The sequence below is a fragment of the Somniosus microcephalus genome, chromosome 23 (assembly GCF_052327205.1).
Source record: "Somniosus microcephalus isolate GS21.2 chromosome 23, FLI_Smic_1.0, whole genome shotgun sequence".
NCBI lineage: Eukaryota > Metazoa > Chordata > Chondrichthyes > Squaliformes > Somniosidae > Somniosus > Somniosus microcephalus.
The window spans coordinates 52,655,524-52,670,389 of NC_141009.1; the positions used below are offsets into that span (position 1 = coordinate 52,655,524).

General features: G+C 46.4%; 1 protein-coding gene across 1 annotated transcript in view; it reads right to left on the reverse strand.

Annotated features, from left to right (window-relative positions):
* The window catches only part of LOC147101851 (chloride intracellular channel protein 5-like), a 43,505-nt gene extending 39,649 nt beyond the window's left edge, over positions 1-3,856 (reverse strand). Inside the window, exon 1 of the mRNA XM_085965846.1 lies at positions 3,573-3,856. Within this exon, the coding sequence (XP_085821972.1) occupies positions 3,573-3,608 (36 nt within the window). The 5' untranslated portion in view covers positions 3,609-3,856. The remainder of the gene's footprint in view (positions 1-3,572) is intronic.
* Positions 3,857-14,866: the final 11,010 nt, after the last annotated feature.

Consider the following 14,866-nt stretch of genomic DNA (forward strand, 5'->3'; position numbering starts at 1 on the left):
TGAGCAAGATCGACCCTCCCCTTTAAGAACTGGCCGGCGCCAGTGTGCCTGTGTTCCATTGCTGAGTGACATCACATGAGCTTCGCTAGCGCTCTGAGGTAGCGCCTCGCTCCTCGGCGTTAGCGCCTTAAGAGAGGTGTGTAGTGCCTGATTTAGCGCTCCAATCACCTCCGGGGCAATAGAAGCCAAATTTACAGTCTGAGGCGATAAATAGCACCAGGCGCTAAACTTTGCGCCCGGCCGATAATTGCGTCCCAAACGGGGCGATACCGAATTTCTCCCCCCTGAACTTTTAAGTCCAGCTGTTGTTTTCATTTTGAATCTCTCTAAAAACTCTCCAGAATCCTCCTTTCCTTTTGTAAATCTCTTGAAAAATAAATTATTTATATATGACTGATGCCATGGAGCAGGTTGAAAATCTGGGTAAGACAAAAATATAATTAGAATTAAACTTCCAAATATTTTTTTGCAAAGGATCGCCAAATTAATGTTGCTCTCCTCAAAGTATTAAAGGGGGGAATTCTCATCAGGTCCTTTTCAAACAAAACCAGAATTTGGTTGCAGTTGCTATCAAGTGAATCTATGATTCTGCAGATGTCAAGCAGTTAAGCAACAGGATCAGTCTCGAGAGCAACCCGGAGAAACCAAGAAGGGGATAAGTCAAGTGACAAGTCCAGTTGGAACAGTCGCAGACGGAAAAGGGCTGAAGGGAACCGAGCACGGTCAGAAACACAGAAAGACTGGCACAGTAGTCGCAGTGTCTGACGTCATTAAGGATCAATATCTCACGCTCCGAGCTCCAAGCATAAATAGTGAAGGAAAGCACCCAAGGCTGGCATAATGGTCAGAAGTTGGAGAAGGTCAATGAAGCAAAAGTCAAGGAACAGCTCAAAGATAGTGGGCAGATCAGAATAGAAGTACAGACTTAGAGACCAAGAGAAGGACTGGGATCAACGAGTGAGAAAATTGAAAGCAGAAAGAATAAGTAAAACAGAAACCAGCGACGTGGTAGCGGCACAAAATAACAGTGAAGGCTGCAATGCACTAATGGTCTATGCTGGTGTAATGGTAGCTACAACTGGTTAAAATTAATGGGGAACACACACTTTCTGCATTGTAATCTGCTGTCATCAGCTCCACCTCGGCAACCTGTACTATTTATCATTTGCAACTTTTAAATTACGAGCCATATTCTGTATTTACTCTTTCCAGCTCTAAGATATTTTATTCTGATCACATTTTTCTGAAGGTAAATCTGATCTCCCTTTATTTCTGGTGCTTGTTGTCTTTGCAATTGCAACCCAATAATGGGAGGGAAATTGCACTTAAGACATAAGGAGTAGGAGCAGGAGTAGGTCATTTGGCCCCTCGAGCCTGCTCCGCCATTCAATAAGATCATGGCTGATCTGATTTTGGCCTCAACTCCACTTCCCTGCCCGCTCCCCATAACCCTTGACTCCCTTACCTTTCAAATCTCCACCTTAAATATATTCAGTGACCCAGCCTCCACAGCTCTCTGGGGAAGAGAATTCCAAAGATTCCGGACCCTCAGAGAAGAAATTCCTCCTCATTTCCGTTTTAAATGAGTGCCCCCTTATTTTGAAATTATGCCCCCTAGTTCTAGATTCCCCCACGAGGGGAAAACATCCTCTCTGCATCTACCCTGTCAAGCCCCTTCAGAATCTTATATGTTTCAATAAGATCCCCTCTCATTCTTCTAAACTCCATAAGACACTTTGCTGCATTTCATTGACGACATGACACCTTAAGGAGAGCAATGTCCATCTTGTAAACCGTATGGATTGCAGAATTTCTCGGGAATCAAGTTATTTCTCAATAAGCTTACAATAATGATGCCATTAATTTTTCAGTGTGCATAATATCAGGTGTAAACAGCAGGAGGCACACCGACAGTCACTCTCTGAACAGATGGTGCTGGCATTAAATATCACTCATAAAATGAACAGTGCATGTAATTAAGAAATAACAACAGAAAATGCTGGAAACACTCAGCAGGCCAGGCAGCATCCGTGGAGAGAGAAACAGAGTTAACGTTTCAGGTCTGGGACCCTTCATCAGAACTGGAAAAAGCTGGAGATGTAACAGATATTAAGCAGGTACAGAGACAGGGAGGGGAGGAAGGAATTGAAGGAATATACTGTGCTAAGGTAAGAGGCAGGGAAGATAAAATGTTGCAAATGGGGATTGCAAAATCATACAGCATGAAAAATGGGAGATGGGGTTATAGTTTGAAATTGTTGAACTCAATGTTGAGTCCAGAAGGCTGTAAAGTGTCTAATCGAAAGATGAGGTGCTGTTCCTCGAGATTACGTTGAGCTTCATTGGAACAGTGTAAGAGGCCGAGGGCAGAGAGATCAGAGCGGGAGTAATTAAAAAACCTTGCAGAGCAATCTAATCCTAAAACCACACAAGCTTCCCTTTTACAGTCAAAATAAAGCCTTTTGATAGATCCCAGCCTGTAACTCAGACCTGTACATCCATTATTCTATACCTAACATATCTAAATTCTGGTTAAAGTCCAGCCTGTAACTTAGTCCCAGGATCTATTGTTTATTCTATAAAAGTCATCTGAACCTCTCTATTAGATTCCAACCTGTAACCATATATTTTATCTGTACACCGATATATTAGCACGGGTATCAAAATCAAACACAATAAATTTGTGTAAACTATTAAACAAGGAAAACAGTGGAGGCAGAGGATTTACATTAGACTGCCTATACAACTGGGCAGAAACATGACACAATAAAGTGTAAATGTGCATCTTAACCAAAGAATGAGTGGGATTAAATTGACAGAGACTGAGAAAGGGTCTTGGGAACAATGCTAAATGCACATCTTTCAACATGTAGACTATGTGGTGGAGCAAGTAAAAAAAAACAAGTAGAATGACATAGAGCAGAGGGCAGCAACAGAACTGATTCCAAACTTAAAGAAAGGCTATAAGGAAAAAAAGAAGGAAGCTCACACTGAATGCAGTTAAGGACGGGAACCTCTTCAAGCTAACTACTAAATGGTATAGATTAAATTAACTGAGAACATTACTTCAAATTAAGACAGTGGAGCAGAGGACATACATTTAAATGAGGGAAATGCAAATTGAAAACATGCATATTAGGAAAAAAAATCTTTCGGAGTGGGGTATTTGGACGGTGAAAGTAGCAGCAACTTGAGGTACTCTGTATCTAAAGACAGAGCCGGGGTTCTGGAGCGTTGATGGGCAGGCACTGCCTTTCAATCCTTGGATGTTCTCACATACTCGAAATCCAAATCTCAGAGTGAAGGAAGTCGCTCCCGGGGCGCACAAATTGACAGCTTTAGAATCAGTGCCGACCAAAAGAAAGTGGACATCAGTTCAGAGCTAGTTTAATTATTCCGACTCTTTTCAAACTTCACCATCTTTACTACAGACTTAAATTTTAAGTTTAAACAAGGGATGGGGCTAAAATAAATTATTTAGCGCAAAAAAAAATACCATTTAAAAAACATTTTATTTAAGACTTCGATATTTCCAGAAACGGATGTTTCCCTCAGTAGCGATCTAGCATTACCTTGATGAACAGCTCGATCTTGGGCTCCTCCGCCATTCTCTCTCTCCCTGCACTGTTTCTCCTGTGATGTGCTTACACAAACACAGCAGCTGGGGGTGACAGTAAGTGCCGCTCTCTCGGGGTTGGCTCGTTAAAGACTTCTCTCAGACCACACCCAGCAAGCTCAGGAAGCCTGCTCTCTCCCCACCTGTTGGACCAGTAGAATTTACTCTCTCTCTTTCTCTTTCTTTCTTAGTCTAAAAGTCTAGAACTGGGGCGCGATCTCCTGCTCTCCAGGATCAAAGACATCAATTTTTTTTTTTGCTTGCTTACTGTACAGCTTGTCCCACACTGCCACCCAGAAACTGAGAGGGTGTGGGAGGGATTAGCGCATAGTTTCTCTTCTCTCAAATTGTGGTGACCTTTCATGTTATATTTACCGAATGATTTATTTATAGAGCTCAACACAAGGTTTGTGGAAGCGATAAAATATCGGATTCTTGAGTAGGTGTGTAATCTGATCAAATATTAATTTATATACTTATAATTATGTTTAAAGTAAACCAAGTTGACCGAATATTTTTGAGAGGATGTTGCCCTGTAATTTGTTCTCCTTTTGTCTTCCCTAACTGTGTAGGATGTCTGCCAAGGAGAACTTGTGGACAACTTGCGCCCAAGCGTATACCTTTAATGGCCCAGAAATTCGGGTCGGGGGTTTCCCGCGGGTGCAAGCCCCCGACCTGCACTTACCTTGCGCGCCGGCCGTTGAGCTGTGGGCCCGCGTGGGATTCCGATCCTGGGCCTCCTCCAACTGCCGGCGCGCAGTGCTTGTGTGTCCCAGGGGCGCAGTTAGTTCGATGCGTCCCCTGGGATCACGTGGGCCATGGAGAGCCAATGGTAGCAGGGAATGCTTCATTCATAAGTTTGACAGGAAGAGCTGTCAAACCTATAAATACTGTAAGCCCCAAAACATCACTAAAGCCTCTAATAAAAAAAATTTTAAATCACATTTTTTAAATAAACTATAAATTACATGAAATAACTTTTAAACAATAATTTAAATTTTTGAAAAAATTAATTACATTTTCTAACGGGGCTAAAAATAAACTTACCTTTCTTTAAAGTATTTAAAAATAATAAACCTGTGGAAAAAATGTTTTAATTGTAATTGATTCACCATTTACCTTGTTAAAAGCAGGCCTTGCGCCTGCTTTTTAAAAGTGTAACTGCTGGAGACTTACCCTCCTGGGAAAACCAGGAAAACAAACATAAGTTCGATGCGCACGCGCTGCCTCTCCGGCGCACGCGTTCCACCTCTTAACCCCTTCTTTCAGGGGAACGGAAGTTCCGGTTTCCCGCGCATGCGCAGTGCATGCACGAAACCGGCACTTTCGTTGGGCCTACGCGTGAGTACCCCGTGCGTACTCACACGTTGGGACCCGAATTTCTGGGCCATTATGAGTTGGTATATGAAGGCAGGCAAGTGGAAGGGGGGACTGTCACTATGAGTGATCTGTTTTTTTCCCTGCCTTGTGTGCAGGCGATTTGCCACAGCCCAGGAGCAGAGATTGTCAAACCAGCAGCATCAGGGAAGGAGTCAAACTTCAATCCCACCAGACCATGGTGGCGTTCCAATCAACCATGATTATTTGGTATTATTTGTAAAGCGGCTCATATGAGGGCAATGTCCTGTTAAAAATTAACCCAGTGCCACTTGAAAGAACTTACATTTATATAGCACCTTTCATAACCTCAAGACGTCCCAAAGCACTTTACAGTGAATTAAGTACTTTTGAAGTGTAGTCACTGTTATAATGTAGTGGAACATGGTAGCCAATTTGCATGCAGCAAGGACCCACAAACAGCAATGAGATAAATGGCCAGATAATCTGTTTTAGTGATGATGGCTGAGGGATAAATATTGGCCAGGGCACCGGGGAGAACTCCCCTGCTCTTCCTGAGGGAAGATCTTACCGAGAGAGTGCTGCAATGTCAGAGACTGTCATTTGGATGAAGTTTAATTTGATACAGCTACCTGCTTCAACTGAAATGGAGCTAGCAGTCCTGAGTTATACTGTGCACCCTCCTCTGGTTCAAGCAAAATGGATTTCTGTGTAGCTCAGTGGGGTCTTAATACCAGTTCAATTTTAATGTTAGTGAAGTGCCCAGAAGAATTGTCCCATCATGTAGGGCACCGTGATGATTGGAAAAGAAACCAGACAAATCAACAGTAGTAAGTCTCCAGCAGTTACACTTTCAAGTAGAAAGGCAACACTAAGCTTAGGTTTTTAAAGGATGTTCCCACTGGAAGGGCGGTGGAAGCAAATTCAATAGTAACTTTCAAAAGGGAATTGGATAAATACCTGAAGGAGAGAAAATTGCAGGGCTATGGGGGAAGAGCGGGGGAGTGGGACTAATTGGATTGTTCTGTCAAAGAGCTGGCACAGGCATGATGGGCCGAATGGCCTCCTTCTGCTGTAAGAACCAATGACTCTCTGATGTAGATTGTAGGAGGAAGGGAAGACTTATGGGAAAACAAACCGGATCACAAAGGGAGCCAGATGAGGAAAGTCCATCCTGCTTCGCCCATCCAAAAATAAACCACAGTTCGCACCCTGTTTACAGTTTCCAGGGCTTGTGCTTTGTGGTGTAACTCTCCCGGAAACTGGCAGCATCTTCTCAGTAATTTTGAAACCACGCCATAGCCAGAAGAAAAATGGTGGGAGGAAAGCAGACGATTCCACCCCAAGCTTTTTAAAAAAAACTGTATGCAATGTGGTGAAACCAGTTTATAGAGTCAGGAATTCACCAGCAGCATTAATGGCCAGAGACTGAACAAGATCTCAGTTTTGCAACAGAGATATTTTTAATTAAAACCAGTTTGGTTCAAAAAGGCTAATGGAATGCTGGCCTTTATATCTAGAGGACTAGAATACAAGGCGGTAGAAGTTATGCTGCAGCTACACTGGTTAGGCCACACCTGGAGTACTGTGAGCAGTTCTGGGCACCACATCTTAGGAAGGATATATTGGCCCTGGAGGGAGTGCAGCGTAGGTTTACCAGAATGATACCTGGACTCTAGGGGTTAAGAACATAAGAAATAGGAGCAGGAGTCAGCCATTCGGCCCCTCGAGCCTGCTCCGCCATTCAATAAGATCATGGCTGATCTGATCTTGGCCTCAACTCCACTTCCCTGCCCCCTCCCCATAACCCTTGACCCCCCTGTTAAATTATGAGCGATTATTACACAAACTAGGGTTGTAGTCCCTGGAATTTAGAAGTTTAAGGGGTGGTTTGATCGAAGTTTTCAAGATATTGGGTTCGATCTTCCCGAACCTGTCGGGAAGAAGGTGGGACTACAACTTTCGGGTTTTTGACACACCTACATCGACGTCCGGCCAATCCGCGCGATTTTCCCTTGATTGACCTTGTTGAGCCCACTCAGCGGGCTCAGCAGGCCAATTAAGGGCCACCCGGCAACAGGTGATGTCACAGATTGCAATTTCATCTGTCAAGAGTTCTTGACAGATGAAATATCACTGTTTCACAGCTGTTTGAAGCTGTGAAACACTGACAGTCTGAGTTCTAACATGAGTCCTTCTGCACAGACTCGGTTAGAAATCTCAGCAGCACTCAAAGCTGAAGGCTGTCACTTTTCACAGATCGCAGCCGTTCAGCTTTAAGTGCCGGCTGAGTGATGGGCTCCCGACGCCTACAGGAAGAAAGGCTGTTAAGGTAAGTACAGGTAAGTAAAACTTCTTTACACACTTTAGACACACCAAACACACTTACCTTTGCACTCATGCACCCATCACTCACCTGAGCGCCGACATCACGACCCCTCCAACTCCTTCAACCCGACGGCCCGCCTGCTCTAACCTGACGTGGTTTGGAGCCGTCGGGAATCCCACATGACAACCCTCAAAATAGGGATTAGGCTAAAAACTGCCTGTTAACTACCTGTTAACAGGCAGTTAATTGGCACTAATCTCTTCCCGCCTGGTTTCGGCGGGTCCCAGTGCAGGGCGGGTACCCGCCGCCCCTGAAATTTGCGTGGGGCGGGGTTTTGGGCGGGATGGTGTCGGGACCCCCAAATTCGGGATTTCCCGCGCCCCCCCACACACTTGAAACCCCGCCTGACAGCTCCAGGAAAATCTAGCCCATTATGGGGAACTGATAGTGTAGATAGAGAGAAACTAATTCCGCTGGTTGGGGAGTCTAGGACTAGAGGGCATTGTCTAAAAATTAGAGCCAGGCCTTTAAGGAGGGAAGTTAGGAAACACTTCTACACACAAAGGGTGGTAGAACTTTGGAACTCTTTTCCGCAAATGGCAGTTGATGCTAGGTCAATTGTTAATTTTAAATCTGAGATTGCTAGATTTTTGTTAACCAAAGGTATTACGGAATATGGGCATGGAGTTAGGTCACGGATCAGCCATGATGTCATTGAATGAGGGAACAGGCTCAAGGGGCTAAGTGATCTACTTCTGTTCCTATGGGGTTGAAATTGGGTGAGTAGCGCCACCTGTTAGCGCCTAAAGAGGCAGTCAGTGGCTGTAGCACCACTGGCTGCGTCTCCCGCGATATTCAGTAGGGGCGCTAATGGTGGCGTTAGGCATTTGCACTGCGCCGCCACCGATGACGTAATCGGTGTGCGCAGCGCCCCATTCGTGCCCCGTTCGCGATATTTGGTAGAGAACGCCGCAGTTGCGCCATTCGCTACCCGCGCCTGGTTCACGGGGCCTTACTGTGCCTGCAGCGGCGCAAGTTAAGGTGGAGGTGCGGGGCGGCCGCTATTTCGGCGGCTGCCTGCCAGCACCTCCGTCCCTGGCCTCCCAACCACCCCCCCCCCACCGCGGCATTGCCGGCTGTTTCCCGAGAGCCCGGCACGTCTCCTTGGTGCCGGGCTCATTTGCCGGCACTCGCGAGCGGGGATCGCGCTGTTGCAGGCACCTCCCCTTAACAGTGGGAGGAAGGCCTGCAGTACCGCAGCCTGCCGTGCCGCAGCATGTGGCGCTGCGGCACGTTGTGCTGCGATTATCAGTTTCAGCGCCCTAAGAGGGACGCGGAGCGCCTCGAGCCTCGCCCCGTGTCCCTCGAGCGGCACTGAAACTGAATTTCTGGCGATCGGTATTACTCCGATCGCTGCGCTAAATCCTGCGCTCAGGCGACTTTTGCACCACTTTGGCGCCCCAACCCAATTTCTAGGCCATATATGTGCCTTATGTAAAAAAACAATTTTCTTTCAGAGCTCTAATTAGAATGTGATATGCAATAACAATCTGCCATGATAATTTTAGGTGTCTTCATTAAACAGTGTGTAAAATAAGGGGAAGCTAGATAAGTACATGAGGGAGAAAGGAATAGAAGGATATGCTGATAAAGTGAGATGAAGTAGTGTTGGGGGAGGCTCGTGTGGAGCACGGTGGCATAGTGGTTAGCACTGTTGCCTCACAGCGCCAGGGACCCGGGTTGAAATCCGGCCTCGGGTGACTGTCTGTGTGGAGTTTGCACATTCTCCCCGTGTTTGCGTGGGTTTCCTCCGGGTGCTCCGGTTTCCTCCCACAGTCCAAAGATGTGCGGGTTAGGTTGATTGGCTATGATAAAAATTGGCCCTTGGTGTTAGGGGGGATTAAATATGTGGGGTTACGGGGATAAGGGCTTGGGTGGGATGGCTGTCGGTGTAGGGACCGGGTGCTAGGGTTTGGATGATCAGCCATGATCTCGTTGAATGGCGGAGCAGGCTCGAAGGGCCGAATGGCCTACTCCTGCTCCTATCTTCTATGTTTCTATGTTTCTATAAACCCCGGCATAGACCAGTTGGGCCAAATGGCCTGTTTCTGTGCTGTAAATTCTATGTAAAAAATAGTTGTCAGTATTGGACCAATTTGCATGCTGATAGTTGCCATTTTATATGCTATTATTAATAAGATATGAAGGGAGCAATTATTTAACTCAATATAAATGGCGCTGTTCCTATTCAGTTACTTCACAATTGTTGGGATCGGTAGTAACTCCAAGGCAGATCCCATAACTCTCCCTCTCCCCTTTGCTGAATTAGTTTATCAACATTCATTGTTCTCAACTAGTTTCAAAACAATCACAAACATTAGAAATTGGTCTTAGGTAGTGGTGCCAAACGGGCGACAGTGGAATTGGCAGCTCATTTTACGCCCAGCTGGATTGACTTCGAAGGAAAAGAAAACCGGGGAGGCTGTAAACGGCGCGGCTGATTCGCTAGCGCCTGTTTGGCACTACTGCCCAAGACCAGTTTCACCCCTCCGCCTAAGGTTGCCTGAAAAGCCACCAGCCGAGAGATTCGATTGCTGAAAACGGGCCGGCAGGGGGGTCGACGTGGTCCCAGGCACCACGCTAAATTCGTGCTGGGACCTCATTAAAATGGTTCAGGCGTGCAGCCAGCGCGACCCACGCTATTCATTGGCTGCATGCCTGTTTGGGGGCGGTGGGGGCGTGAAATCGGGTGTCTGAGGGCACTTATAGGCAGCCAATACCACTTAAAAGGGGGAGGTGCACTCTGGCTGCAGACAACAGCAAAACATCCTGGAAGAGAATAAGGGTTTAAAAGAGCTTTTGAGGCATTATGGGATGGACGTGTTTTGCTTAAATCATAAATATGCTTATCTAGATGGTTAGTCATAGATCGCAGGTGCAGGACGACTAACAGTTGGGAGTATCCTGTTGGTGCATACCAGAGGAGGAGCTTCGAGATATGAAACTTGCTATCTTGACTGTTACAGCCCTGACCATACTTACTTAAGAGGGCTCTTTTATTATTAGTAAATCTTCAAACTATAAAAGATAGGAGCAGGAGTAGGCCATTCGGCCCCTCAAGCCTGTTCCACCATTTAATATGAGGTCATGGCTGATCATCCAAATTCAGTACCCTGTCCCTGCTTTCTCCCCATATCCCTTGATCCCTTTAGCCTTAAGAAATATATCTAACTCCTTGAATATATTTAATGAATTAGCCTCAACTGCCTTCTGTGGTAGAGAATTCCACAGGTTCACCACTCCCTGGGTGAAGAAATTCCTCCTCATTTCTGTCCTAAATGACTTACCCCTTATCCTTAGACTGTGGCCCCTGGTTCTGGACTCCCCCGCCATCGGGGACATCCTTCCTGCATCTAGTCTGTCCAGTCCTGTCAGAATGTTATAAGTTTCAATGATCATGCTTTTATAAGCTTCAGGCCTTGCTAGATGCATTTTTAGTATTGAACTCGTTAAGGCCACGAATATACTCACTCTTTTGCTACTATTATGGAAAGTATAGTAATCTGGGATGTTATGATTAAGGTTATCCACCAGGTGGTGCTGTAGCCGGTGCTGCTGTTAGTTAAGTTCAGCAAGCTGGAATGTAAGGATGCAGGCCTGTATATTAAATGTGATAACTCCATGTAGTGAAACAAGGAACTCGAAGTGGCGAGAAAGTACCATGGGAACGCAGATGCCTTGAGCCATCTCCCACTGCCAGGCACACCTACCCTTGCAGCTCCAGAGGACAGATTTTTGATGTTGGGGGACACTGACACGGCACTTGTGACTGCGGAGCAAGTAAGAACATGGACAGGTAAAGATCCAGTACTGTCTAGAGTTCAAGAATATGTGGTGAGGGGATGGCCACAGCATCCGGAAGGGATTGACTTCACACCTTACAGTGTCAGGAAAACAGAGCTGAGTGTGCAGGATGGTTGCGTGTTGTGGGGAGCACGAGTGATTATTCCACAGCCAGCACGACAGTCTATCCTAGAGCAACTACATCAGTGTCATCCTGGGGTCTCGCGTATGAAAGCCTTGGCTAGGAGTTACTTGTGGTGGCCAAAGCTAGATGAGGAGATCGAAAATCTAGTCAAGACATGCAGCACTTGTCAGGTACACAGGAAGGCACCAGCAGCGGCTCCTCTCCACCCCTGGGAGTGGCCGGATAAACCATGGAGAAGATTGCACTTAGATTATGCGGGTCCATTCATGGGGAAGATGTTCCTCATAATCATTGATGCACATTCCAAATGGATGGATGTTTATCCTGCTAATTCTGCTTCCTCCACTACTACTATAGACTGCCTGCATCAGAGCTTCAGTAATCAAGGGCTACCGGAGATCGTGGTAAGTGACAATGCCACTTGTTTTGTGAGTACAGAGTCAAAGGAGTTCATGAGAAACAATGGCATAGTGCAGGTGACCTCGGCTCCATATCATCCATCCTCAAATGGACTTGCGGAGAGAGCCGTACAAACATTTAAAGAGATGATAAAAAAAAGTGCAGAAGGGAGTATAGCAGCCAAAGTGTCACGGGTTCTGTTCAGCTACAGAATAACACCTCAATCCACCACAGGACCCTCTCCTGCTGAGATGTTATTAGGTCGTAGACTGCGCTCCACTCTTGACCTTGTCCACCCAGACCTAAAAAGGAAAATGGAAAACAGACAAAACAAACAAAAAGAGAACCATGACAAAAGAACAAAGAGCCGAAGTTTTGGAGAAGGAGATGCGGTCCTTACCAGGAATTTCAGTTATGGACCGAAGTGGATTCCTGGCTTCATAGACTCAATGACAGGTCCAGTATCATACAAGGCCAGGGTGGGAGATGGTAGGGTAGTACGCAGACATGTCGATCAGATACTTACCAGACAAGGGGAAATGGAAATCGAGGTTCCAGATGCAATGGCTGAGGACAGGTTTGCCCCCAGTTATCCAAGTGCATCTGTGGTGTCACCACCATGGACGGAGACAATTCCACAGGAACCTATTCGGCAAGAGGAAACCATCGTTGCGGAGTCAGATACTCTGAGCACTGCTCAGGAGCAGCTGGTGGCTTCACCACAAACAAGCAGGGACTTTACTGTTAGATGTTCACAAAGGACTCGCAAGCCACCAGAGAGATTGGTACAGACCTGTTAGATTCATCAAGTATTGAACATAGTGAATGGAGACTTCTTATGTGACCCTTAGGAATGGTTGTTTGTTAAGAAATTCATACTGAAATCTTAAGGGGGGAGGAATATAGTAATCTGGGATGTTATGATTAAGGTTATCCACCAGGTGGTGCTGTAGCCGGTGCTGCTGTTAGTTAAGGTCAGCAAGCTGGAATGTAAGGATGCAGGCCTGTATGTTTGCTACGCAGTTGTTAATAAAGTACACAAACTAATTCTACTATCTCGCCCTCTTCGAGTTCCTTGTTTCACTACATGGAGTTATCACAGAAAGCTAATATCAAGCTCAGAATCCAGTGTTTAGAATAGCCATTAGCTTCAAGGCCTCCATTAACGGTTGAACAAGGAAAACTTGTAGAGAGGCTGAAATCAAAGATAAGGGGAGAGAAATTCCTATAGACCCGTTTGGGGTGCTAACTTTTAAAAGTTGAAAAAATTAGTGCCAGGCGCTAATGTTTTTCAATTTAAAAAAAAATTGGTTTTGTGCTCCAAGAAGTAAGTGGAGTGCTAAATCAAGCACTCCACTTCCTCCCTGAAAGAAAAAAGAAAGACTTACATTTCTATAGCGCCTTTCATGACCACCGGACGTCTCAAAGCGCTTTACAGCTAATGAAGTACTTTTGGAGTGTAGTTACTGCTGTAATGTGGGAAACACGGCAGCCAATTTGCACACAGCAAGCTCCCACAAACAGCAATGTGACGATGACCAGATAATCTGTTTTTGTTATGTTGATTGAGGAATAAATATTGGCCAGGACACTGGGGATAATTCCTCTGCTCTTCTTTGAAATAGTGCCTTGGGATCTTTTACGTCCACCTGAGAGAGCAGATGAGGCCTCGGTTTAACGTCTCACCTGAAAGACGGCACTTCTGACAGTGCAGCACTCCCTCGGCACTGCACTAGAGAGTCAGCCTAGCTTTATGTGCTCAAGTCTCTGGAGTGGGATTTGAACCCACAACCTTCTGACTCAGAGGTGACTGAGCCACAGCTGAGCGCAACACGCAACAGGCGGGGCGGTAGGTGAGCTGCGCTGCGTGCAGCGCTGCCACATTGGAAGGCTCCTTCCCTCCCTTAAAGGGAAGGGTCATCGCTGCAGGCTCTGCAAGGGGAAAACTTACCTGGTCCCCGACGGCAGCTGTGATCCGGCCTGATCAACTGCAGCAGAGTGCCGGGCTGATCGATTGCTGGTGAAGAAAACGGAAAAAAAACAGAAAGAGCATTTGAGATTTTCTTTCCACTTACCTCGGCCACCTCACCTTTAAGTATCGCCTCCAAAGCGCTCGGCCTCCTGATGAACGCCTCCTGTAGCTGCCGGTGTTTTTGCCCGAAGTTCGGGTCCAGGGTGCTACCGGGGCGATGTGCACGGTGATGACATCATGATCTCCGGGCAAAATGAGATCGGGGCGCAACGCCATACCGCCGCCGCAAACCTCCCGTCAAATATAGCGAAAGTCGATCTTCTTGCTGCGCCTGGTCGGAAAGTGATTAGCGCCTCGTTATCGCCCCCCGGAGGTGATAACGGGAGGCGCTAAGGTGCCCAATTTCTAGCCCAAGGAGTTACAAGACAGTACCCTGGGTCTGGACATGTATGTGCCGAACCCATGGTTGGGCAGAATAGGGGATATGGAAGATACATGATTGGATGGATTTTTCTGCAGTTCTGGTTTTTGTGGTAGATCCTAGGGGTTTGAGACAGGTGTACAAGCGTATGTGAGTAGGAGGTATGAGGAATAGGCCATGCCTTCTTCTTAAGGATCAACAGAGTAATGTACTTCTCAGTTGTTCTTTGTAAACTGCTGCTCAAGTACTGTGTATATTAAGTCTCACTTATGCTTAAATAAAAATCATTACTGTTACCAATATGGAGTCAGCTTCGAACTATTGAACAGACAGTCCAAAGGGACTATAAATCTATTACAATCCCAGATCGTAGAAGATGGCCGGAAGAGGTTCAGACAGGGCTCTCAGGTTCTCTGCTCCCATGTTGTAGGCTCTGGTTCAGGCGGTGGACAAGAGGAGGGAGGTCCTCTTCCACCCCAGGGGGCAGAAACCCTCCTGGCAATACCTCTGCTGCCAGTGGGAAATCGCTGAGGTGGTCAATGCCAGGAGCTGAGCTTCCAAGACATGGCTGCAATGCTGAAAGAAGTTCAATGAGCTCATCAGAGTTGTAAAGTTAAGAATATTGCATTCTTACTTGCTGCGCACACCTGTCACTAACACATTCCTTTCTTACAGGAAAAGGGCATGCCAGGAGGCTGCACCTGCCTACACACCCTTTGCACCATGGAAGGGAATGTGCTAGCCATGGCCGTGATAGGCTAGGCTCGTGAGGGGGCTTCATGTGGTGAATCATCGGCACAAGT